We start from the raw sequence: 24343 nt of genomic DNA on the forward strand, positions 1-24343 counted from the left end.
GTTACACTTATCACAAAAGCCCTGAGAAGTGGCTTCATTTCCCCCTTTGACAGATCAGGAAACAAGGCTCTGAGAGATTTAGTAAGGAACCTGTCCGAGGTCATTTAGCTAGTAATTGGTGCAGTTTTAAATCTTGGCATTTGATCCGGCGTTCGTACGACTTCGTTAGTTTCGACTCTGCAGAATGTAACGCAGAAGCTGTCTCTCTGGACGGGGGCAGCATGGTCCCCAGTACCCAGTGTGTGGTACCCCCAAGTGTTTGATGCTCTGGAGGAGCTCCCGGCGGGTGAGAGTGGATGGTGATCCTGACTGGGCTAGCTGGAGTTGTATGTTCACACCGAAAGCATTCTAGATGGTTAGGGGTTACTGCACTAGAATATCTGGATTGTGTTAGGCCATGTGAGCAAAATAATTAAGCATGTTGGCTTTGAAACCAGGCTGTGGAGATGAAATCTTCACTCCTCCACCGTGGGAAAGTTTCCTCATCTCACTGAGTCGTAACTTCCTCACCTGCAAGTAAAGATAGTAATAGTATATAGGTCATTGGATTGTTTTAAGGATTAAATTAATTACTACCTGTAAATCCCATGGATCAAGGACTGGCACATGGTAAATTCTCAACAATAATAATTATTATTATTACTTCTTGAATATAATGGATTTTATAGACTTCCATGGATTGACTTGGAAGTCCAAGTGCTGTTCATAAAATATTCTGAAGAAGAAACTATATTTAGAATTAACAGCAGTCAACTTAGTATAACCTTTGAATTCAGTCAACTTTATGTTTGAATATAATCAGTTTATAAATTAGAAACCATCAATATAGTGTACTTCCATTATAAACACGGGAAGGGAGAAGACATCTGGTAAATTCTGGTTGTGTGCCAGTTATGAGGATTACCAGTGATCAAATATAAAGACTATCATATATACTTTATATAATTGGATCCCTCTCGGAGGTAAGGGCACCCGAGGGTCACCATCTGGGACAGCAGTTATCCTAGCAGTGCAGCTAATGGAGATTGGACTGAACCTCGACTCACTAGTTTGCTCAGAAAATACTAAGTATATGAGAAAAGTACATTCTTAAAATATATATTATTTGTAATGTTTGGTTCAAGAGTTCAGCATATTTCATCCTAAGTGCAGCTCAGGATTGACAACAGTAGAAGTTAGAATTAAGCATGTATATAATATGGAAAATGTCTTTGAGTGTAGTTTCCACTTCAGAACTGAGCCCTCGTGGGAAGCTCTTGACATCCTTACCTGAAGCTTGTCTCTGCCTGTGACGCCTTTCTGTGTCCGTGTGTCTCTGCCCCCAGGAACCCGGCAAGCGCTCCCAGCTGTGGAGGATGACTGGCACGGGCATGCTGGCGCACGAGGGATCTTCAGTGCCTCACAATCCCAGTAAGCCTTCTGCGGCCCGCTCCCCAGAGGGCTCCGCCATCTTGGATATCGCTGGTCTGGCTGCAGTAACTGACAACAGGTACTTTTCTAGGCAACTTTTGAGGCAAGCTCATTGCTTCCAAACTCCGTTTCAGTGGAGATACACACCAAAAAGTGAGTCTGTAAATGAAGTAAGAATTTGTACTTTTATATTTGTATTTTTCTTCAGTGAGAGACCCATCACATTCCCAAATACTAGTTTGGGGCCTTTATTTTATTTTTGTTAAGCTATTATTGAAATGCCCATGCAGGTGCAGAAAAACTGTCAAACAGTAAGAAGGATATGTTATGAAAAAGTGAATTATCTCTTTCCACCAAACCTCTATCCTCCAGTGTTCCCTAGAAATGAGGAGGTTTTTAAAAATCTTTTTAAGAATTCTTGTTAAATATTTCAAAAGCAGAAATAAATTATTGAGAGAATAATCAAATGTGTTTTTATGACCAACTCCTTGGGTTCGGATCAGTTACTGGGGAGAAATAAGTTATTTGATTTGCCTATGCCTTAGTTTTTTTATGCAGTCCGTGTATTTGTTTCCAGTTGATACCTTACTCACTTCCTTAAGTACTTTACATGACTTACAGGTGAAAACCTAATATAAAATAAAAGTAACTGGGAATTAAATAGAAAAAAAGCCTCTTGAAAATACTTTCAGATCTATTTAGCAGACAACCCTTCTCAAACTGCATGACAGCTCGTCACTGTGGGAATGCAGGGAAGACTGGTACTCCTTTGTGTACCCCTGTTCATTACTTTCCCTTTGTCTCATTCCTCTTTCCTCATTAAGAGATACCTAGCTGCCGTGGGATTCAGGCTACCTGCCCATTAGGTTTTAAGGGTGGAGGATACTGGAAGAAAGAAGAGCAAAACCATGATGCTGATACTCTCTTTGGCCTAACATATTTGGCTCCTAGGACTTGCTGCATTTTCCTGTATTCCAGGTATGAGCCACTGATGCTCAGGAAGCCGGATCGCAGGCGAAGCACAACTCAGACGTGGAGTTTCCGGGAAGGAAAACTGACCTGTGGGTTGCACGGATTGGTTGTCCAGGTCAGTGGTGTCTGACACCCTCAGCTGCAGCAAGCAATGGTTGAGCCTTCTCTGAAGCAAAGTCTCAATTAAGATAACTACAATGAAAGGGAAAAATCATTACAGAGCAAATACGCATTATTTCATTATAGTTGGAGAATCAAGGAACTTTTGTTGTGCATCTGTGGGTATTTACAGGGAAAGTATTCTTGAAGGTGATATATAAGAAATGTATTGGGAATGGTTGCCTGTAAGTAATGGGATATTTTTTCTTGGCTTATCTGGATTGTTTTTCTTTGAGGATATAAATTACCTATGTGGGGCCCCTGGGTGGCTCAGTAGGGTAAGTGTCTGCCTTCGGCTCAGTCATAATCCCAGAGTCCTTGGATCAAGTCCCACATCGGCCTCCCTGCTCAGCGGGGAGTCTGCTTCTCCCTCTCCCTCTGTCCCTCCCCAACTCATGCTCGCTCTCAAAGAAATAAATAAAACCTTTGAAAAAAATATTTTTAAAAAATTACCTATGTAATTTTTAAAAGAAAGAAAGAAAAATGCCAACTAAAAGCCCACCACTAAGTTAAGTGGATTAATTTTAGGTCTGTGGAGTTAATCTAATATCTACAACAGTCTTCTGTGAAGTGTTCTAGGAGATGGTGAGAAATCATCATGGGCTCTACATTCTATTTATTTCTGCATTCTTAGCGGTGCCCAAATAAGCATTTAATTATTGTAGCAAATGTAAGAATGAAGATTGCTGGTCAGTTTCCTCTGTCCTCAACCAGTCTATCCCATGATAAATTGCCAGGGACTTCATAAGCAAATACATGCTTAGAAAATGACCAGGAGGGGTGCCTGGGTGGCTCAGTCGTTAAGCGTCTGCCTTCAGCTCAAGGTGTGATCCTGGAGTTCTGGGATCGAGCCCCACGTCAGGCTCCTCCGCTGGGAGCCTGCTTCTTCCTCTCCCACTCCCGCTGCTTGTGTTCCCTCTCTCTCTGGCTGTCTCTCTGTGTCGAATGAATGAATAAAATCTTCTAAAAAAAAAAAAAAGAAAGAAAAAAAGAAAATGACCAGGAGTTTGGATTTTCTGCCCCTCTGGCTTCAAGCCAGAAATGAGACCACAGATCTGGGATGAGCAGGTAGGAAGTTGTCGCAGAGGTTTGGGCATATAGCTGAACAATATGTGTGACATGGTGCAGTTTCTGCCTCAGCCCGGGGCTTTACCCAAAAGGTAAACACGAGAGCATCAGGCCCCGGCTAGAGGACCCTTAGTGTGTTTGTCCCTGGTGGACACCAGGCTGTCCCTTCACAGTGGGAGGTTGTTCACCAGGTCAATGGACAAAATTGGAAGGAGCCTCTGCCTGCTGTTTGGTGAGATTTATTTTCTTTATCTTTCTTGCCCTGAGCTTTTTCTGTCAAACACAAGCTGCTCACTTCTATGAAGCACACATCTGGAATGGATTTGTGATTTTCAATTAGCAATACAATTCAGGCTTCTGGAAGCAAGAGAGGGCGCGTTGTAATTGTTGGGCCCCGAGTCTGACCTGGACTTTCCTTCCGGTTTGTTCCTAAAGCCCATGTAATTCGGATTCCCTTAGAGCAGCCCCCCGCCCCCATCCTTTGCTGGTGTTTGTTGTTTCTTGAATCTATTTCATCATTTCTGTGGTTGTGAATGACCCATAACAACAGTATTCAGCTGAGCAGGGTGTGCTTTGGTTAGGGAAATAAGCTTGTTTCAGTCTTATTATTCTAAATAAAGTAATTGAAGGCATTAAGCATCTGATACTGCCCTGATAAGGTTGTGTACACACTTACTTTCCGAACTTACAACAATCATAAAAAGCTTTCTCCGTGTTGAACTCTGTCCTGTAAACCCAGCTCAGAGTTTCCTTTTCATTACTCAGTATTTAAAAATTAACAAAAGGGATCAAGACACTCTAGCCATTATGGTCTCTAGCCCTGTATCCGCTGTCCCATAGGCATGGTCCCATAGACTTTTGTTTGGGACAGATAGCAAGAAGATACTTTCCTCCAAAGGTCTGAATAGCTGGGTCTCAGATGACATTCGCCGTTCCCTGTTTCATTTTAGAAGAAGCACCATCTTTTGAATATTTGAGCTGACCGTCCAACCATAGGCCTGTTTGTGGGGCTTCTTATTGGAAGGCTGAGTGATAGTTATAATTACTTCATTTTCAGAATGTTTTAGATTTTTAAGCAAATCCGAATGAGAATACTCATGAGAAACAGGACTTTGGTACTTTTTTAAAAAGCTTATTTTAATGACTGGAAGTTATTACTAAACCAATGTACTCTATTCTTACTCAGAATTCCCTAAATTCGTACAGCATAACTTTCCATCTTGCTCAGGTAATCCTCCTGGTTTTTATCTTCAGTAAAGCTTAAGAAATAGTAAATGCTTTCTTCAAAATTGATCATGACCTTTCCAAAGAGAATTTAAATACGATAACTTGTTTCAAATGACATGTTACATTGTCAGAGTCAGTGCCTTTCCCTTTTCTTACACATCCTTATTCTTTTAGGCCAAAGGAGGGCTTTCTGGTTTGTTTGATGGAGCTGAAGTTGTTCTTGGTCCTGATACTTCCATGGAGCTTCTGGGGCCAGTCCCACCTGAACAACAATTTATCAACCAAAAAATGAGGCCTGGTTCTGGAATGTTATCCATCAGAGTCATCCCAGATGGACCAACTAGAGCACTCCAGGTGATGATTTATCATAAGAACTGACGTGAATCTCACTGTACTTTCCCCCCACACATTGGTTAGTCATTCCACAAATATTTATTGAAACTTTTATGCTGGCTATGAGGATATGATGTCCTCGTTTATAAAATAGGGGTAAGACCTACTTCACAAAGTTGTTATAAGAATTGAAGTATAGGGGCGCCTGGGTGGCACAGCGGTTTNTTTAAAAAAAAAAAAAAAAAAAAAAAAAAAAGAATTGAAGTATAAAAATACAAGATGATGTAAAAAAAAAAAAGGGGTAAGACTTAAAAAAGGCAATGCCAAAATGGTACATATTATTATTATCGGTCATTAAGTATTAGAAATGTTTAATTGATATATTAACAACAAGAAACATGGGGTCCCTGGTCAGACAATGACAGTATTGTGTTTTGAAAGCAGGAGTGGAAGTTGTTCGACAGAGTATACAGGAAGGATTCGTATTCCCGGACTTGGAGGCCTCCTAAGAGGAGTAATATTTAAGCTGAGATCTAAAGGTTGACTGAGAGGAGTTAGCCAAATGGAAAGGGAAGGTGAAGAGGCCGTGCCCAATCGGAAGCGTGTTCATTCAGCAGTTACTTACTAAGTACTTACTAGAGCCAAGCACGATTCTCCGTACTGAGCACATACTACTGAACAAACAGACAAAGTTCCCTGCGGGTCTTGGAACTCACATTCTGGAGGGCTAAACAAACAATAAGCAAAGAACATAATAAGGAAATGATATAAGATTTGGGAAGTTGGTAAGGGAAGGCCTGGGGATAAGAGGGAATGACCCAACAGGCACACAGAGTAGCTCCGAGATAATGCGGGAGACAGAAGCAGGGGTCAGATTATGAAAAGCCTGATACATGCTGCAAATTTTGTGGTTTTTCTGTGGCAGTGAAGAGTTAGGGAATGACATGATCAGAAATGTATTTTAGATTGCTCATTCTGTCTGCAGTGTGGAGGACTGGAGTGGACAAAAACTGGAGATCAGCTGAGGGCAACCACAGATCTGGATGAGAGATTGTGGCAGCCCGACTAGAGTAATGGCAGGGGTGTGGCAGGGGTGGGCCCGAAGTGGGTGGAGAGAAACAAGCCAAAAGGGAAGCTTACTAAGGAGTAGAGTCCGGCAGATTTAGTGATTGACTGAAGGTGAGGATGAGAGTGAAGGAGTCAGGAATGGCTTTCAGGATTCTGATTTGGGCAACTATGAGGACAGTAATCCATGTCACAGAGCGAACTTTTGGGAGAAACGAGGAGTTAAGTTTTGGACTTGTTAGTATATACTATCTACATGAAAATGTCTAGAAGTCAGTGTAACTATGGGTCTGGTGCTCAGGGGAGAGATTTGTGCTGGAGATAAAGTTTTATTAGCTCGTGGTGTAATTAGAGAGCTGAGGGAAAAAGGAGAGATGCTGGCATGTGACAGTGAACTCTCCGAGGTAGTATGTCGTAATCCACAATACCTCTTATAAAAGCACCCTTCTTTCAAGGCAAACTTTGAATGCAGTGATCTTGAGGTTTGCATATGTTGACTTGACAAGTAATTTTAGATCACCTGTAGATGCCTAACCCCCCATAGGAGGCTCTTGAGGTCTGTAGCTTGGCATTTGCCATGTAGACTTAAAACCAAGTTTATTTCATTATTACCCAAGTCTTACTTGGCAGCATTTCCGAAACCATTCACTTCCATAGGATTATTGAGCAGATAGTGACTTTTGACTTATACAGTTGGTGTGGAATGGGTTTCACTGTGAAAGTATGAGTCCCCTTAGTACAGTATTTTATTCGACTTCAGATAACAGATTTCTCCCAACGGAAAAGTGACCGTTCATCATATGAAGTGGATGAACTTCCTGTTACTGAACAAGAGGTACAGAAATTAAAGAATCCAGACACAGAGCAGGAATTGGAAGTAAGTTTTAAGTATTGCAAATTCATTACTTTATCATTAATTTTTAGAATTTTGCTATATGGTTTTCTCAGTTTTAGACCTCTTTTTTCTCTGCTCACTGTGAATTCTAAATATAGTTGTTGCTTCATGGTGTTTATGTCATCACAACGTGAATGTGTGAATATGTTAATTAAATGACAGCTAAAGTTGAATCAGAATGTAATAATGATTGCAAAAGGAAGATGACAGTAAAGAAAACTAAACTATTTGAATGTATAAAGGTCAAGAATAAACAAACTAGATTTTTTGAGGGGCCTCAGTTTTCTCTTGTCATCTTTCTTTCTCTTTTCCTTGTTTGGGCACTGGAAAGTGAAAAGTTTGAAAAGGAACATGAGGTGAACATGAAAACGTACACTGGGGCACCTGGATGGCTCTGTCAGTTAAGCATCTGCCTTTGGCTTAGGTCATGATCCCAAAGTCCTGGGATCAAGCCCCACGTCGGGCTCCCTGCTCAGCAGGAAGCCTGCTTCTCCTTCTCCCTCCGCCGCTCCCCCTGCTTGTGCTCTCTCTTTCTCTCTCTGTCAAATAAATAAAATCTTAAAAAAAAAAAAAAGACATACACTTATTGGATATTTATTCAATGATTTTTTTAAAAAATTAAGGACCTGCGTGTAAAGCACTGTGTCGGATATTATGGAAGTCCAATGAATAGCTTACTAAAAGCTTGTATCCCAAATAGGGAGAAAGATTCTCAATTATTTTACTATAATGAAATGCAGACTGTCCTCACTGCCCTGAGAGAGGTATTATCATATCATATCATTTTGGAGTTCTGGGTGGGGTGGGCACTGTGCCCTGAGAAAGGCTCCTAGTGAGAGGCTGGAGTTGGGTTTTTACCTGCTCAGAGGTAAAGTAGAGGGATTTAAAGCCATTTGTTTCCTTGTACTCCCTTGGCTACCTTGACCTCTGTTTTAAACTGTGTTGTATTTTGGTTTCCTTTCAGGTGCTTGTGAAGTTAGAAGGTGGAATTGGGTTGTCCTTAATTAATAAAGTCCCAGAAGAACTGGTCTTTGCAAGTCTTACAGGAATCAATGTGCATTATACACAGTTGGCAACAAGTCATATGCTTGAGCTCAGCATACAGGATGTGCAGGTAATGGGGGAGTTCAGAACTTGTTAAATCTCCATGTGTTCTTGCTGAGCACCCAAGCAGATCCAGTGTTTGATGTCCTAAAAACATTAATGCTGTGGTGGAGATGATTTTATTATGGCCTTCAAAAAATTATTCTATGAAAATAATTGTTGCTGTCTATGTGTGTCTCAGCAATTTTTCTGTATAGTAGCCAGTTCATCAGTAAATTAGATAATTTTAGTCCAAGTGGCATGGAGGAAAGTGGCACATGGTTCCCTATTTGCCAATAGGAAAAAATAACAGGAAATCATTTAACCATCATTAGAGAAATTGAAATTCATTACAGGGAGAAAAAACAAGGGAACTGGACTTGTGCTTCTGGCCAAGATGTACTAACAGGGACCAGATTTACTCTCCTACCTGAAGCAGCCACCAAGTCCAGGTAAAATAAGGAGACAACAGGTTCAAGGCACTGTAAATCAGGCATTGAAAGACAGTGACCCTTGAGCGGTGGGAAACAAAAGAGCTGAGCCCTGTGTTCACTTTAGCTTACTGCCTTGAGAAAGTTTCCAGGCCATGGCACTGGGAGGGGAGACTAAGACAGAGCCCAGCCGAGCGAATGAGTTGAACAGGCCAGGCAGAGAGTCCAGGGACCAAGTCATCTAGAGTTTCACAGGGCAACATACTGCATAGAAAGGTCTAAAACTGCATACAGCATGCTTCATAGAAAGAAGGCTCAGGAGATCTACAGAGGGGTTCCATGAACATTCAGCAAAGGACAGATCAGTGATGTATGTAAGGAAACTACCATCTGAACCATCCAAAAGGATCTCACAGGAACAGCATCTGCTGCTCACTCAGGGCTGGGGATGGGATTTGTTCCCCCAGCCAGACTAGAAACACTAATAACATATGTGACATTGAGAAGAGTCCTCCAGAAAGTCTTGCCTTCGTGGTGAACTATAATTAGCCCTCTGCTGAGCACTGTTCCAGACCTACCTAACAAATCATAAAAGGAAAGTCTGAAAGGATCAATCTGTTTCCAAGTAATTTAACTGTATCCCTGAACAAAGCTCAAGATTTAATGGAATACAAAAGTACCCAGCACCCAACAAAGTAAAATTCACAATATCTGGCATCCTGTCAGAAATTAGCAGGTGTGCAAAGGGGCAGGAAAACACAATATATAATGAGAATAATCAGTTGAATGGACCCAGAGCTAACACAGATGTTAGAATTTTCAAAGAAGGACATTAAAACTGTTATTATAACTGCATTGTACATGTTCAAAAAGTTAAGTAGAGACATAGAAGATATGAGAAACTCAAACTTCTAGAGATTAAAATGAAATCAAAACACACTGCATTCAATTAATAGCAGATGACACAGTACAGAAAAAAGATCAGTGTACTTGAAGACATAGCAATGAAAACTGTCCAAATTGAAATGCCTGGAGGAAAATAATCCATAAAAAGAAAACCGCATCAGTGGCCTAGGGGACACCCTCAAGCAACCTAACATGGATAATTGGAGTCCCCAAAGGCTGAGAGTGAGAGGAGGGCATATAAAAAATATTTGAAGAAATCTTGGCCATAAATTTTCCAAATTTAATGAAAACTAAACTCACAGATAGAAGCTCAAGCACGACCAGAGGCGCGTGCGTGTATGCATGCACACACATGAAGGGAAACTACTCCAAGGTACATCATAATTAAATTACTCAAAAACAGTGATGAGTCATCCAGGTTAAGCAAGATCTGTCACATGCCAGGAGCAAAAGTGAGAATGAGAGCTCACTTCTCATTGGGAATGATGCGAGAAGATAGTAATGTCTTTAAAGTACTGGAAGGAGGAATAACTGTCAACCTAGGATTCTGTGCCCAGCAAATGTATCTCTCAAAAACAAGAGTGAATCATTTCTGCCCAGTTCCTCCCATTAGGCGCCAAGATGCCCAAGAAAGCTGGCGTGATGAACAAGGGTAAGATCCAGAGCAAGGAGCCAGAGAGACTACTTCCTCCATTAGGTCCTGTGGCGGTTGATCCTAAAGGTTGTGTCACCATAGCCATCCATGCCAAACCTGGGTCCAAACAAAACGCTACAACAGATGTGACAGCAAAAGTTGTGAGTGTGGCTATCACAGCCCCCCCCCCCACAGCCCCTCGCCAGTCGGAAGGAGAGGCTAATGCTGAGCTCTCTTGGTGCCTTTCCAAGGTCTTGGAGCTCAGGAAGAGTGATGATGTGATTTTGGATAAGGGTGGTAATCTCATGAAAAAGTGGTAAAGCTATTGGCCTCCACAACTGCAGAAGAGATCTTAGAGAAAGTAAAGTAACAATTCAGAAAAAAAAAGCAAGTTATGAGAAATACATCCATGAGAAGCTTTTTAACTGCTATTAATGAAGAGGCTGTTAAAAAGGAAAATATATTTCAGTACACAGAACTACTTGGAAAAAAATAAATTTAAGAACAGGACTCATAAAAAGAAGTAGGAATTTTAAAAGTACTGTACGTTCAATATGGGTTCCAACATCCCTGACCCCAAACAGCTTGGAACATGTTAGTCTGATTTCATTGCATTACAAAATCACAGAGCTGGAAGAGATCTTCAAGATGACCTCAGTCATCCCCTTTCATCCTGTGATGGGACTTCTGCTATCCAGAAGTTGAGAGACTTATTCAGGATCATACTGTGCAGGATGGCAGCTGGAACCCAGATCCCTTGACTCCTGCTTGGATGGAGTTTTATCCTGATTGTAAAGGAAGAGATTTCCACAGACCTCTAGGGTTCTGAGGATTGCTTCCGTAGAGTTTACAAATGACAAAACCTGTCACACTGCTTTGTGGTCTTATATATTTTTTTATATTTTTTATATTTTAAGAGGCTTATCTAAATAAAAAATGCCTTTTGTGTCTTTTTAAAACTCTATGGAGCATTTTGTGAAAAAGAAAATAAGAATAATCAGGACTTGTAATTTCATGTTAATTATTTTGGGGAAGTCACTGAATTTTCATCTTCCTTGGATGTTAACTGCAATCTTCAAAGCTATAGTTCTTAGGAATCTCCAAAGATCCTTAAAAGAAGAGGGCCTGGAAGTTACTTTCCGCATTTGTAAAAGCCTATCAGAAATCATATCTATATAAAAGCTTGAAAAGCTAACAACAACAACAACAAAAAAAAAACAAGAGTGAAATAAAAATGTTTTTAGACATACAAAAGCTAAAAGAACTCATTACCAGCAGATTCACGCTAAAAAAAAAATGTTAAATAACATCATTCAGGCAGAAGGAAATGGTAGCAGATGGAAATCTGGATCTACACAAAGAAATGAAGAGCACCTGAAGCGATAAATACACAGGTAAATAATGTAGGATTATTTTCTAATTAATTAGATCTCTTTAACAGAGAATCAATTGCTTAGACAAAACTAATAGCACTGTATTTTAGGGTCTATATATAACATGTTAGAGTAAAGTGAATGACAACTATAGCATAACGTTTGGAGAGGAGAAATGGAAGTATGTTGACTGTAATGTTCTTACACATGAAGTAGCATGCTGTCATTTGGACTTAAACTGGTAAGTTAAAGATGAACACTACAAACCCTAAAGCAGCAAGGAGCTACAACTAATAATAGATAACCCAAGAGAAGGCAGAAAAAGTGGAAAACATGGAAAAGAACAGATGAGACAAATAGAAAACAAACAGCAAGATGGTAGACTCATTCAAACCTAACTGTATCAATTAAATAAACGTAAATGCTATAACCACCTTGAATTGAAAGGCAGAGACGATCAGATTGGATTAAAAAGCAAGATCCAATTATATGCTGCCTCCAACGAACACATTAAACATAAAGACACTAGCTTGAAAAGAGTGAAAAAAGACATACTGAGCTAGAACTAGTCCTAAGAAAGTGGGAACAGCTAGAATTCCTGTCAGAATCATTACAGAGCAAAGCGTATTACCAGGAATAAGGAAGATAATTTCCTTATGATAAAAGAGACAGTTTATGAGGAGGACATAATGACCCCAACTATTCATGTACCTGATCATAGGCCTTTGAAATGTAGGAAGCAAAACCTGATAGCACTGAAAGAAGAAATGGGCAAATACATAATCATAGTAGAAAATTTCCTCATCCTCTCTGAATAATTGTTAGAATTATCAAATAAGCAGCAGCTCATCAAAGGCGGACTAGACTTGAACAGTACTACCAGCCAAACAGCCTCATTGACATCTATCCAGCAGCCCACCGAGCAACAGCAGAAAACACGTTCTTCTCAAGTGCACAGGAAACTTTTCCAAGAGAGACCACATTCTGGACCATGAAACAACTCCCAAGTGCAGAAGGAGTCAAGTCACACACAGTCTATTCTCTGATCATAATGGAATCAAAGTGGAAATAACAGAAAGATAGTTGGAAAAATCCCCCAAATGATTGGAAACTAAAAGACACACTCCTGAATAGCCCAGAGATCAGAGAAGAAATCAAAATAGAAATTAGAAAATATTTTGAACTGAATGGAGATGAAAACACAACACGTCAAAGTTGGTGAAACGCCACTGTGGCTGTACTGAAGGGAGATTTATAGCACTATTAGAGGAGAAAGGTCTGGAAACCGTGAACTCAGGTATCATCTTAAGAAACTAAACAACAAAAAATTAAGCCCAAAATCATTTGCAGGAGAAAGGAAATAATAAGAATCCCAGTGGAAACCACTAAAGTAGAAACTAGCAACCACAGTTAAATAAATAAATAAATAAATAAATAAATAAAATAAAAAACTGGTTCTTTGAGAAGATCAATAAACTAACAAATTTCTAAGGAGTCTGATCCAGAGGGAAAAAAAGAGAGAGAAGACACAAATTACTAATACCAAGAAAGGGAGAGGTGCCAGACAAGCCCAAAACTTGACTCTTCTCTGAGTATAGAGCTTTGGGGGGAGCTATAAGCTCGTGCCAGTCCTCCACTCGCTGCCTGGGTGTGGGGCTGTTGGTTTTTGAGGCCACTGTGAACCTGGGGAGGGCGGGTGGGGAAGGATCCATGCGAACACCACAGAACTGGCTGTTCTTGCTGAGTTTCAGCTAACTTTCTCCAATAAATGATCCCTGGGTTGTTGCAAGCCTTTGGTTAACTGTTGGAGTTTTAAAAAAGGTTGATTTTGACAGTTTCTGCTTGAGTTTTGTCGTCATGCTGTCAAGACAACTCTTTTCTTTGTAGCGTTGAGCTTGCAGCCCTTCTTTCCAGCCTCCACCAGGATTACCGTGTCCTGGAAAGCAGTTCCTGGTGAACATTTCCAGAAGAAGGATCCAAAGACTTTGACCTTGGTTCTTTCCCCAGGTGGGCAGCCTGCGTTCTTCCTGAGGGTGTGCAGTGCGTGCCCATGACCGGGGCGTCCTTCTCCTGCTCACACCATGCATCTCCATCCACCCGTAACCCCCTTTCAGAAAAATGTTTTTATCATATATTGCAGAGAGAAAATAGTTCAGGTTAATCAAATCCCATTTGTTTGAGGACAGATAAAAAGTTATTATCTTGTACTTCTATTTCTTTGTCTTTCTTTTTTCTTTTTTTTTTTCTTTTACCTTATAGAGAAGATCCAAGGAGCCCTTGTGCTTCATGAATTTCATTAACCTACTAATCAAAATTTTTTTTACTATACCTCTTGATTTAATGTGTGCAGTAAATCATAGGAAATAAACAGGCTCGAGAGTTGACTATGATTACAGCACTGGGAGAAAGAATGTTTAAAAATATTTAAAAATAGAGAGTATGGTGACGTCCTTAGGGAGCGTCTCATCTAACTGGGAGAATAACCCTGGAACTCAGACCTCTTCTATGTCTTGCACCAAATGTGTTTGGGGAAGGAATAAAGGAAAGGTCAGAAGAGGGTGAGAACTCTTGTGTTTCCTCTATTGGATGTGACCGGTGATTCACTCAGTGAATTCTGAGAGCATCAGCAGTGTGCCGGGCATGGCCCTAGGGCTCTGGAGATACAGCCATGACTCAGAAGATGAGTTCTGCTCCCTGTGGGCTAGCAGCCTAGGGAAGAAGTCAGCCAACAGGGGAGCAAGCAAGCGAGGAAAGCGATTAGCATCTGCTCTAAAGAATACAGAAGGACGGTGCTACTTTTGAGTTCAAGTGGCCTGGGGAGATCTTCCTGTGGAAGTGAGAGCTGAACTTGGAGGAGGAGAATGAGTGAGCCATGGAGAAGGATATGAGGGTAAAAAGCATTCCCTTTTGAGAAGTAACTGGCAGGCTTGGGTGTGGGGGTTGGAGCGAATCTGGAGGGGGGTGCTGTGCGGTGAAGGCGGGGAAGTGGCCAGTGGTGACATCGGGCAAGCCATGGAGGCCATGGCAAGAAGTTGGGTTTCATCCCAGGAGAAAGGGAAACGAAACCACTGACAGGTGTAAAGGAAGGAGGGACATGGCTTGATTTGTATTTCTGAAAGATCGCTTTGGCTACTGTGTAGGGAGTACACAGTAGGGGTGAGGATGGAAGTAGAAAACAGTGCTCACAGTCTCCCGCCCTTATCTCTGCGACTTGAGAGCCAACAGGTTATCCAGGTGGCTGTGTGGCAGTCCGTGTGATATAATGGAAGGGTCACAGGATTTGGTGCCAAAAATGCCTGCCTTTGAATCCCAACTTTTCCGCCTCACTAGCTGTGTGAGTGTGGGCAAGTGATCTAACGTCTCCGAGCTTCTGTTTACTGGTTTGTAAAATGGGGAGGAAGAATCTTGGCCCTTAGAGTTGTAGTAAGGGATATGTTAGGTGATATGTAGAAAGTACCCGAAATGTTCTCTTCCTCATTTTGATACAGAGCTTTGATGGAAAACAAAGTGGAGGTGGCTGCTTCCTGCTGGGAGCCTTCTGACACCATAAACATAGCGGGGTGTAGAGTGTGTGCTCAGTTCCGGTGCTGATTGGTGTGGGCAAATAGAGCTGTCGCTGATGCCACTGACGTCATCGTTTCATTCCTAGCATGGACTCCACTTTAGCAAAGACCGCTGTTTCCATTTGGTAGCCATTTGAGCCTCTGATTCCCTAGTTTTGATGGTCTAGTGTCCATTCACTTCATTCATAGCAGTTGGGAGCGCTGGGCTTGGGGTCAGACAGACCTGGAGTCAAGTTCTAGTTTTGTGATGGACCAGCTGTGCAACCTTAAGCAAGGGGCCTCTTTCCTCAGCTGCTTCGTCTGTGCCGTGAGGACAGGGATCGTCCTCAGGAGGTTGTGGTAAGGACTGTAGCGGAGCCCTGACTTGAGTAACTGGCCTCACAGGTATCCCGTGGCTCAGATCATGCACTTGAGGAGGCCGGCTTGGTGCTCACCACACATTCCTACTATGATTATTGCTGGTCTGTGTGAGGATCTATTTTTCCAGCTGCCGTTGAGACAGAGTAAAATGGCAGGGGTACTTTCTGAGTGTCCTACCTACAATGAAACCCCGCTCAACGATAAAAGAGAGCTGAGAACTGAGCCATTGTCCATTCTTGTTTTGTTTTGCTGCTTTTTCCTGTGCCAGGTGGACAATCAGCTCATCGGTACCACCCAGCCCTTCATGCTCTATGTGACTCCCCTGAGCAATGAGAATGAGGTCATCGAGACGGGCCCGGCCGTGCAAGTGAACGCAGTGAAGTTCCCTAGTAAGAGCGCACTGACCAACATCTACAAGGTAGGCTGCTGGGAGAGGCCAGTGGGCTTGGCATGGTGGCAGGAGGCCAGTTTGTTCTCTCATGGCCGAGTCCGAGCAGCAGTGCAGGGTGTGTGGCTGGAAGTCATCCTGTGCCGTTAAGGCACTATGACTGACTCCATGGTGGAGGGGGACTTACAGCAACCCCTCCTAGCACCTTGTATTCTCAACTGTGTCTTCCACCGCACGTGATGGTGTGGAGTCCGTAGGGGCCGGAGTCTGTATTTATCAGAGTGAAGTCTGTAGGAAAGCATAGCATCTTTCAGATTGATCAGGACCAAGCATGATCCAGATGTGTTAATAAAATAGAATAATTAGAGAGTGGTAGGAGGGGTCTGACCTTGGGACAGACATCCTCCTGTGTAAGCTGTCACACTGTTTAATAAAAGCATGGCATTTAAGGGTGATGAACTTTCTTTCCTGGAGAAGTTTCCATGTATAAATGAGCTGATACAGCAGCAAATTCTGGAAAAGTGGGAGCTAAGAGGTTGCTTCCCATATTTCTGGCCTTTGTCACCATTACGAATGGGGGCCAAGCCTGTATGTGGCCTTCAAATCCTACTGCTCCTTAAACTAGCTGCTGTCCATGTGATCTCAGCACCATAACGCTGTCCACCACAGCGCATCTACAAGTGTAATCCTGACTAAGGGGACACAGATGCCCCGGAAACCAAACAATAGCGTGGTGAATTGTGTATTAAACCTCTTCTGGAATTTTTGGCTAATTGTAACAATGTAGAGAGAGATGAGCCAGAAATCATTTGGCAGCGTGGTTACAAAATCACATGAGTAAAGAAACCGTGCCACGTCTCATTTTGGGGCCTTCTTAATGGCTCAGATGAAAGTTCCTCCTGGTGTTTACACTATTAATCAGAATTTCTTTATCTGTAGCATCTGATGATCACGGCTCAGAGATTCACAGTGCAAATTGAGGAGAAACTGCTCCTCAAGCTGCTGAGTTTTTTTGGCTACGATCAAGCAGAATCAGGTACTGTTGAATATTCTAGATTTGTGTCTGGGAATTGCCCCAAGAATGGCATTTTCTAGTCTGCTTGTGAAAATAGGCAGCCTCTGGGTACGCGACAAGCTCCCTTTCCACCTCACAGCCCGAGCCCAGAAGCTGAGGCTTGTGTCTCAGCGGCTTTTTTCCAAGTACAGCCTAGTGATGGGGGGGGTGGGGGGGATGGTATTCTTAGAGGTGTCCTGGGGTATCTGGGGTTAAGCCTTTGGGAAGCAGCACACTTTTCCTCTTCGTTGTGCATTTTTTGACTCATCTGCTTGAGGACAGCAGAAATGATGTTCGTCATTTAGCAAACCACTTTGTTTCCTAACCTTTGTTTAGTAAACAGACTCGGGGCCAAGAATCAGAAATCCCTTTGGCAGTTCCTTTGGTTTAGTTGAGGGAAAAAAAATTGACTAGCTTTAACTTCTTAACTTTTTACATCCCTGCCCTTACGCCTTAATGTCATTACCAAGTTTTCTAGTTACTTGACTTTATTTTTTTTTTAAGAGTTTATTTATTTATTTATTTATTTATTTATTTGACAGAGGGAAAGAGGGAGGGAGAGAGAGAGAGAACACAAGCAGGGGGAGTGGCCGGCAGAGGGAGAGGGAGAAGCAGGCTCTCTGTTGAGCAGAAAGCCCGATGCAGGGCTCAAACCCAGGACTCTGGGATCATGACCTGAGTTGAAGGCAGACACTTAACCGATTGAGCTACCCAGGCGCCTCTAGTTGACTCTTCTTTGGAGAGGGGAGCGAGAGAAGCTATTGGAAACCCTGCATGTTCCAGCAGTCACTACAGAAATCATGTAGAAATCACGAGATTCCTCCTCGTGGCCTTTGTAAGACTGAATATAGAGCTTAGAAAGAAGTTGGTAATGCTTAGTCTTTTGAAGACTAAACCGAATATCGAGCCTGAAGAAATGATGAGATGGACTTGTATATTTATATGCCCCCATTAGCTAGAGAAAAAAAAATCACTGGGGACATGTGTGCATATGTATATACTTACACACAATGCAAGAAAAATATTTTTGCTCTTTAGCCCAGACTTAGGATTCAAACTTTAAGTGTATTTGGGATCAGGAGCAAGATCCTGTCTGTTTAAAACCGTGTTTTCCACTTTGGGTTGGAACACCAGTGTGTGTTTGGATTCAGACAGCCACTTGAGGGCCTGTCTGCCAGGTAGCCAGTGTGTCTTTTGGCACCTTCCTGGGAAGTTTTACTTTCAATTTTACTGGACATGCTTTTCTTGTAAGTTGCTGTAAATAAATTTCTCACCAAACATTGTATAGACGTTCATAAAATCCTGGCCTGTGTTTTATGGTAGCATCTCCTTCACTTTCTCTGTTTCTGTTCCCTGAATACAAACGGGCAGGTCTCTGTTACAGTGTCATTTTCTAAATCCTAGTCCCTTGTTTTCTCTAAACAGAACCATAATAGCGTCCAGCATACATGGGTTTGATAGGCAGATCTGTACAGTCTCCTTGGTTGTATTTCTAAGGCCCGTGAAGCCAAGTGAAAATAAGGTGACCAGATGGCCACGGGCACAGGAGCGAGTCAAAGAGCACATTGCCGTGTGCCAGCCCAGGTCACTCCTTCTCACTTCGTGAGAAGTAAAAAAAAAAAAAAAAAAAAAAAAAAAACCGCCTCGACTCTGCTGCTTTCACAAATGTCCACCGTTTGGGAGAGAGGGTGCCTATTGTCGTGACGTCAGCTCTTTATAGCCTGCAACCTGTTTCTTTTTAAAGGCATTCTGTCGCACTCAGATGCATTATTTAATTGGTCATGTCTACTCCAATGGATGATATTTGGATATCATCTTATGAAATAAATGCAGATAATCGGGGTCATTTATGATAATCATAATAATAACAACACAGTTTCTAGAAGACTCATTGCCAGCAAACACACCCATGACCTCCGGCTTCCCCACATGCATGATTTTTTCCAAAGATGATGTCTGCCAGATGGTATAGAGTCACAAATCAAAAAATGAGGCTATTGTACTTCTTTGATAAACAACATGGAACAGATCTCCTTTTACAAAGAAGGGGCATCAGGATACTGTACATATCACCAAACCCTGAAAAACTAAATTTAGAGAGATATTTACATTTTTGTATGAATATTTTTCAGTGTTAGCATTTGAATTGTGAGACTTCAGGAGATTCGTTTTTTTTAAAAATTCACAATTTTACTCTTGTACCAGAGGTGGAAAAGTATGATGAAAACCTCCACGAAAAGACGGCTGAGCAAGGTGGAACACCAGTTCGATACTACTTTGAAAATCTCAAAATCAGCATTCCCCAGATCAAGCTGAGCGTGTTCACCTCCAACAAGCTACCATTGGATCTTAAGGTGAGGTGATATCTGGATAAGTTTTAAAAATGGCTTTCCCTGGAGAAGAAGAGTGTGTTTACTATTTGCTTTTCCTGTCCAAGATCATCATCTATAGCAGATATTTTTACAGGTTTCCCTTTTTGAAGGCTTGACATCTACATACACATATATACACACATATAGACATGTGTATACATATGTGTGTACATACGGACATTTGTATACGCACTTTTTTTTATATTTAAGTAAGACTTTCTAAAGATTGAGGAGTAATGAGAGCAAACAGAGAATTACATAAAACCCATCCGCCGTCTTCTTAGCTCTTGGCTTATCTCAACGAGGTAAGAGCCTACTTTCCTAGGGCCACTCCCACATTCAGGAGAAAAGCTACAACCAAGACAGTGTCTTCCTTCTCTGCCCAAGAGCTGCCTGCCCTCCTAGTTCCCTCCTCCTCCGTATCCATCCCTTTGTGAATGGGTGACACTAGAAATGTCTACCACCTTCACGGAACACACTTGGCCGCATACCATGGAGGTGCAGCCTCACCTACCACCGTTATCAGAATGCGACTCGCCTCAGATCATTCTGACCCACACTTGACAGATACGGCCTGAATTCCGTCCTCATTTGCCGCAGTGAGATCTATTTTAACGAAGGGATGGGGCTGGGATTCAAACCCAAGCCTGTGTGACTGGAAAGTCTGTACTGTGCTGTACTATACCACATACCGTCTGCCCCCTCGAGCACTGGCCATCAGAGAATTTTAGAGCTGTAGGAGTTCTCAGTGATCCCCTTGCTCGGTGAACAAGGATGTTGGAGTTAGAGCGATCTTTCACTCAGGCCTGTGTAGGTCGGCCATGATGGGTGCAGGAGGAGGCCCCAGGTGGTCGTTAGAAAGGCTTTTCTTAGGGATGCCTGGGTGGCTCAGTCGTTAAGCATCTGCCTTGGGCTCAGGGCGTGATCCCAGAGTCCTGGGATCGAGCCCCACATCAGGCTCCTCCGCTGGGAGCCTGCTTCTTCCTCTCCCACTCCCCCTGCCTATGTTCCCTCTTTCGCTGGTTCTCTCTCTCTCTGTCAAATAAATAAATAAAATCTTTAAAAAAGAAAAAAAAGAAAGACTTTTCTTAGATTGAGTCTAAATCTGCCTCACTGCAGCTCGGACCCATTGCTTCTGGTTCTTTTCCTTTGTTGCCCTTGAGGATGGTTGTCAGCCCACTTGTCCTCCCCACTGACCACCAACCCAGGATGTGGCCATCGCCCCACGCGGCCTCCTTTCAGATGCCGCATGATGACCTCTCTTCTGAACTCATAGCTACAGACCTGAACAAACAAATAATAAACGTGGAGTCGTAAATTCAGCTGCCTACCGGGACTATGCTAGCAATGCGCTAAGCGAAGCAGTACGGTGGGGACCGTGGCGTGTGGGGTGTGCACCATGGCGTGTGGGGTGTGCACCATGGCGTGTGGGGTGTGCACCATGGCGTGTGGGGTGTGCACCATGGCGTGTGGGGTGTGCACCCTTCATCTGAAGGGACAGCCTCGGCTCAGCTCCAGCCAGTTGCTGTCACAGGGCAGTGGGAACCCGGCAGTGTTGCCGGATCCTCAGATTTTTTTCAGTGAAGCCAGAAATCTGGGTTTTTTTGTGGAATCTCCTGGTTTTGAAATGTTGGCAACCAATTTGAGTTGTTTTCCTTAAAAACTTTTTGGGCCTGACAAAACACATGTGTGGGCCGCATGTGGCACATGGTTTGCCAACTCACAGCTTCTAAAATAGACCTATAGGTAATGAGACAGTAGCCTGGTCACCCCCAGATCATACTTGGATAAGGGTAGGGCAAGGGTGACTGCTTCATTTCCATGGCAAGCTGGGGATGAGCGGTCGGGAGTGCTGGTTGGGACCAGAGGCGCAGGAATCGCTTTGCAGCCATCCTGAGAACAGCGTGGTGTGCCCTTTCCAACAGACTCTCCTATCTGCTTGATAGGCTTTAATTTCATGTTTCCCAGGAGATACTTATAATTAGCATGGGAGTGGGGGGAAAACCATGGGAAAACCACTATCTTGCTAATATCCACAAGTATCCACTTGACTTATGTGACCCCTTGGAATGGGTTTGTTTGATAAAGTATATATTCCCCCAGAACTCTTGGCACTCATCCAACAAACCAATGTTAAGCATTTCCTGAGAGTTAAGGACTTCTTGTTTTTTAAATCATCTTACTTAGAAACACAGACACCTAACTATTCCTTTCAAATTGCTCCCAGCAGAAAACTTTCCCCCAGACTGACAAATGCAATCGGATTTCTTACAGTTGAAGCGGCTCCAGACCCCGGGTTATATGGTACTGACACGTGCATGTACACCGTGCATACAATAAACTGGGAACCCATTAAATCACATGTTTCATTTGGCACTGTGCTGAAGGGACCTCTGGAAGGCATTTTCAAGTGATTGTTCGGGAAATCCAGTGGAGCGGCCATGTCATGAGGTGTGGGGCGGGGGCACCCTGAATGGGGCACATTCATGTTTCAAGCAGGGTGCTGGGAATTGGGACTTCAGAGTTAAATTCTCAGCTTGTGGAAGTCACCGTTTTACTGTGTCTCGAGTTCTCCTAGTGGAGTCTGGGACTCATAAAATAATGTCATTTATTCAAAGAGTTTCCTAACAGAGTAATATCCCTTTATTAGTAGCTCTTAGGAAGAGCAATATGCTCTTTGAGATGAATATGTAATGGCTAAAAGTATGTGCTTAGGGAATGGAGTGCTGTCCCAGAGCAGGAATCACAAGAGTCTGACTAAAAGGTAACCATGTCTTTGGTATTGAAGGAATAATTATCTTGATTCTCTTGACTCCAGGCCAGAAGTGAGGCTGTCAGAAATCTCAGAGGAAGTCTCTTCAGGTTTACACTGAGGGTACATTATTGCCAGATATAGTGTCTGTTCAAAAGGACTCAGAGCAGTTTCCCATCTGCTATCTCGATTGGATTCCTTCCTCTGTGATGGGAGAAGGGGNGCAGAGACATTTCCCCCCCCCCCCCCCGCCCCGTTCTCTCCATTATTCTCCCCAGCGTGCACTGCTAGAGACTAGCAGGGTAAGATCGAAAAAAACGCCAGGTAGTTTATATGTACTTGAGTTTTTTTTTTAAAGATCAAAAGAAGCCAGGAGCCTTTAAAAGGTTTCACGAGGTGGCCTACAGCAGTCCTTTTCCCATTTAGAGCATTGGGGTATTACAAAAGAAGGGCTTTAATTGAGCAATCTAGTTTGGAAGAAAACCCACATTTTAATGGTCAGAGAGCAAGAGGGTGGGGGTGAGGGGGAATTTCAAACAAAGACACTATTTAAAAAGCCTAAAACTGTCTTCTCAAAGGCTTGAAATAATTTGTTGGGAAACTTCAGACCCTTTACTTTTTTCCTCCCCTCCCTAAATAAAAACCAGATTTGTTAAAAGGAAAAAAGATCCAGTATTGTTAATTGTATTTCAGAAAGTGCCAGAGAGGGAAATATCCCTGTAGTTTTAAACACGGTCCCAGGAGGGAAATGGGCAAATACCCTGCTTCACATAAACAGTCTCTATGTACCATAAATAAACCTTTAAAGAATGAATTCCAGACAGTTTTGTTTAGTGCAGGATAAACTAAGAAAGGAAAGGACGTGGCCCAGGGACTGGCTTGTGATCCGAGACCTTATGGCATATGGACAGGTATTTCTTCTTTCAACTCCATAAAGTTTCTGGAAGACTTCAGCGGTTTTCGTCTGGAGGAGGCAGGAATAGACAGTTTCCTAGTTTTATTAGGACCCTCTGAGCACAGATTGCTTTCTCCAGAATCCGTTTTATAACAGGAAACTGTCTGCTACTTGAGTAAATAAGCATCAACTTTGTATACTACTGTATTTGATTAGTCATTTAATTACTACAGGAAAAAGCCCTGTCTGGCTCTTTCCCCTCTCATCTGTTTTACTTTGACCAGAACAACCTGAAGGTGGCAGAATAATTCATACCAAAGGCTGTATCCCCGCTGTTTCAACCGTGGGAGGCCCCAAAGCAGTAAATGACAGAGGTGAAGATAATTTGTACTGAAGGGCCTGAGTATGTCCTTGGTTCAGACAAAACACATGAGCCGTTCACAAAGGGAACAGTGTCTCTCGTGAGGGTTTTGACAGCTTGGTAGAGGCTTCAGAGTCTGCTACTGTGTATGGTTCCTCGTCTTCAGTATTGGGTGGCGATGAGGAAGTTGGGGTAAAAAAGCTTTTGCCTTAAGCCTTTGTTTGGATCTCATTTCCTCTTCTCTGAGAAGAAAGTAATGCTCCGAGTTGTATTGGCAAAACAAACTGCCGACCCCATGTCAGTACCTTTCCCAGTAGATTGACGCTGTGGCTCTCAGCAAAGTGGTAAAGCCGGCGGGGCCTCGGTTTCTCCGTCGGCGCCACATGGAGGGTGCAGTGGGCATGAATGGCTAGCAGCAAGTGTTTCAGGGGACACAAGATAAGCCTGCATTCTGGGCGTTGTGCTTCCCACCTTAGGGGTGGTTACTGTCGTGAAAATGAACATGTTCAAGTCTAAGATCTTCTAATAACTAACTGCACCAGTTTAGGTGATCCACTTAACATTTCTTTGGGTTTAGTTATTTAAAAAAAAAAATGAGAGTGTTCGGTTGAATTAGTGTGTTAGGCTGAATTAACCTAAGAATACTCTTAATCTCTAAAATGTTTTGTTCTCACATTATTTAGTAGGAGGTTACTAGTGACTTCCCAGGGCCCCAGATCTAGGGGCCTTTTGTCTGTCCTCATCTCTGTAAGGTCCTCTGCCATATTTGGCATTGCTGACCCTCCCCGTTCCTTTCTGGTTCTCCACTTATTCTTCTGTTTGTTTCTTTGTCTTCTTCACGGTTTTCTTTTTCTCTACTTCTCCTGACCCATCTATTTAAGGGCTGTTTTTTCCTCTGTGAACCAAACTGTCTGGTCGTATCACTTGCCTGTTTTAAAAATCGTATTATTGGTCTTTTATTGCCTGTAATTTTAGAAGCTCTTTATATAAGTTTGGTGTTTGATATGAGTTGCAAGGTTTTTTCCTTCGGTTTTTCAGTTGG

The 24343-nt window shown here is 42.6% G+C and overlaps 1 protein-coding gene across 11 annotated transcripts in view; it reads left to right on the forward strand.

Annotated features, from left to right (window-relative positions):
* VPS13D (vacuolar protein sorting 13 homolog D) overlaps window positions 1-24343 on the forward strand; it is a 240856-nt gene that overhangs the window by 125844 nt on the left and 90669 nt on the right. For all 11 annotated transcript variants that reach the window (XM_034671220.1, XM_034671222.1, XM_034671224.1 and 8 more), the window contains 8 exons: window positions 1326-1489; window positions 2389-2497; window positions 5011-5190; window positions 6995-7111; window positions 8094-8243; window positions 15748-15897; window positions 16807-16903; window positions 19127-19275. In XM_034671220.1, coding sequence (XP_034527111.1) covers window positions 1326-1489; window positions 2389-2497; window positions 5011-5190; window positions 6995-7111; window positions 8094-8243; window positions 15748-15897; window positions 16807-16903; window positions 19127-19275 — 1116 coding nt within the window. The remainder of the gene's footprint in view (window positions 1-1325; window positions 1490-2388; window positions 2498-5010; window positions 5191-6994; window positions 7112-8093; window positions 8244-15747; window positions 15898-16806; window positions 16904-19126; window positions 19276-24343) is intronic.

Source organism: Ailuropoda melanoleuca, chromosome 11 (assembly GCF_002007445.2).
Source record: "Ailuropoda melanoleuca isolate Jingjing chromosome 11, ASM200744v2, whole genome shotgun sequence".
NCBI lineage: Eukaryota > Metazoa > Chordata > Mammalia > Carnivora > Ursidae > Ailuropoda > Ailuropoda melanoleuca.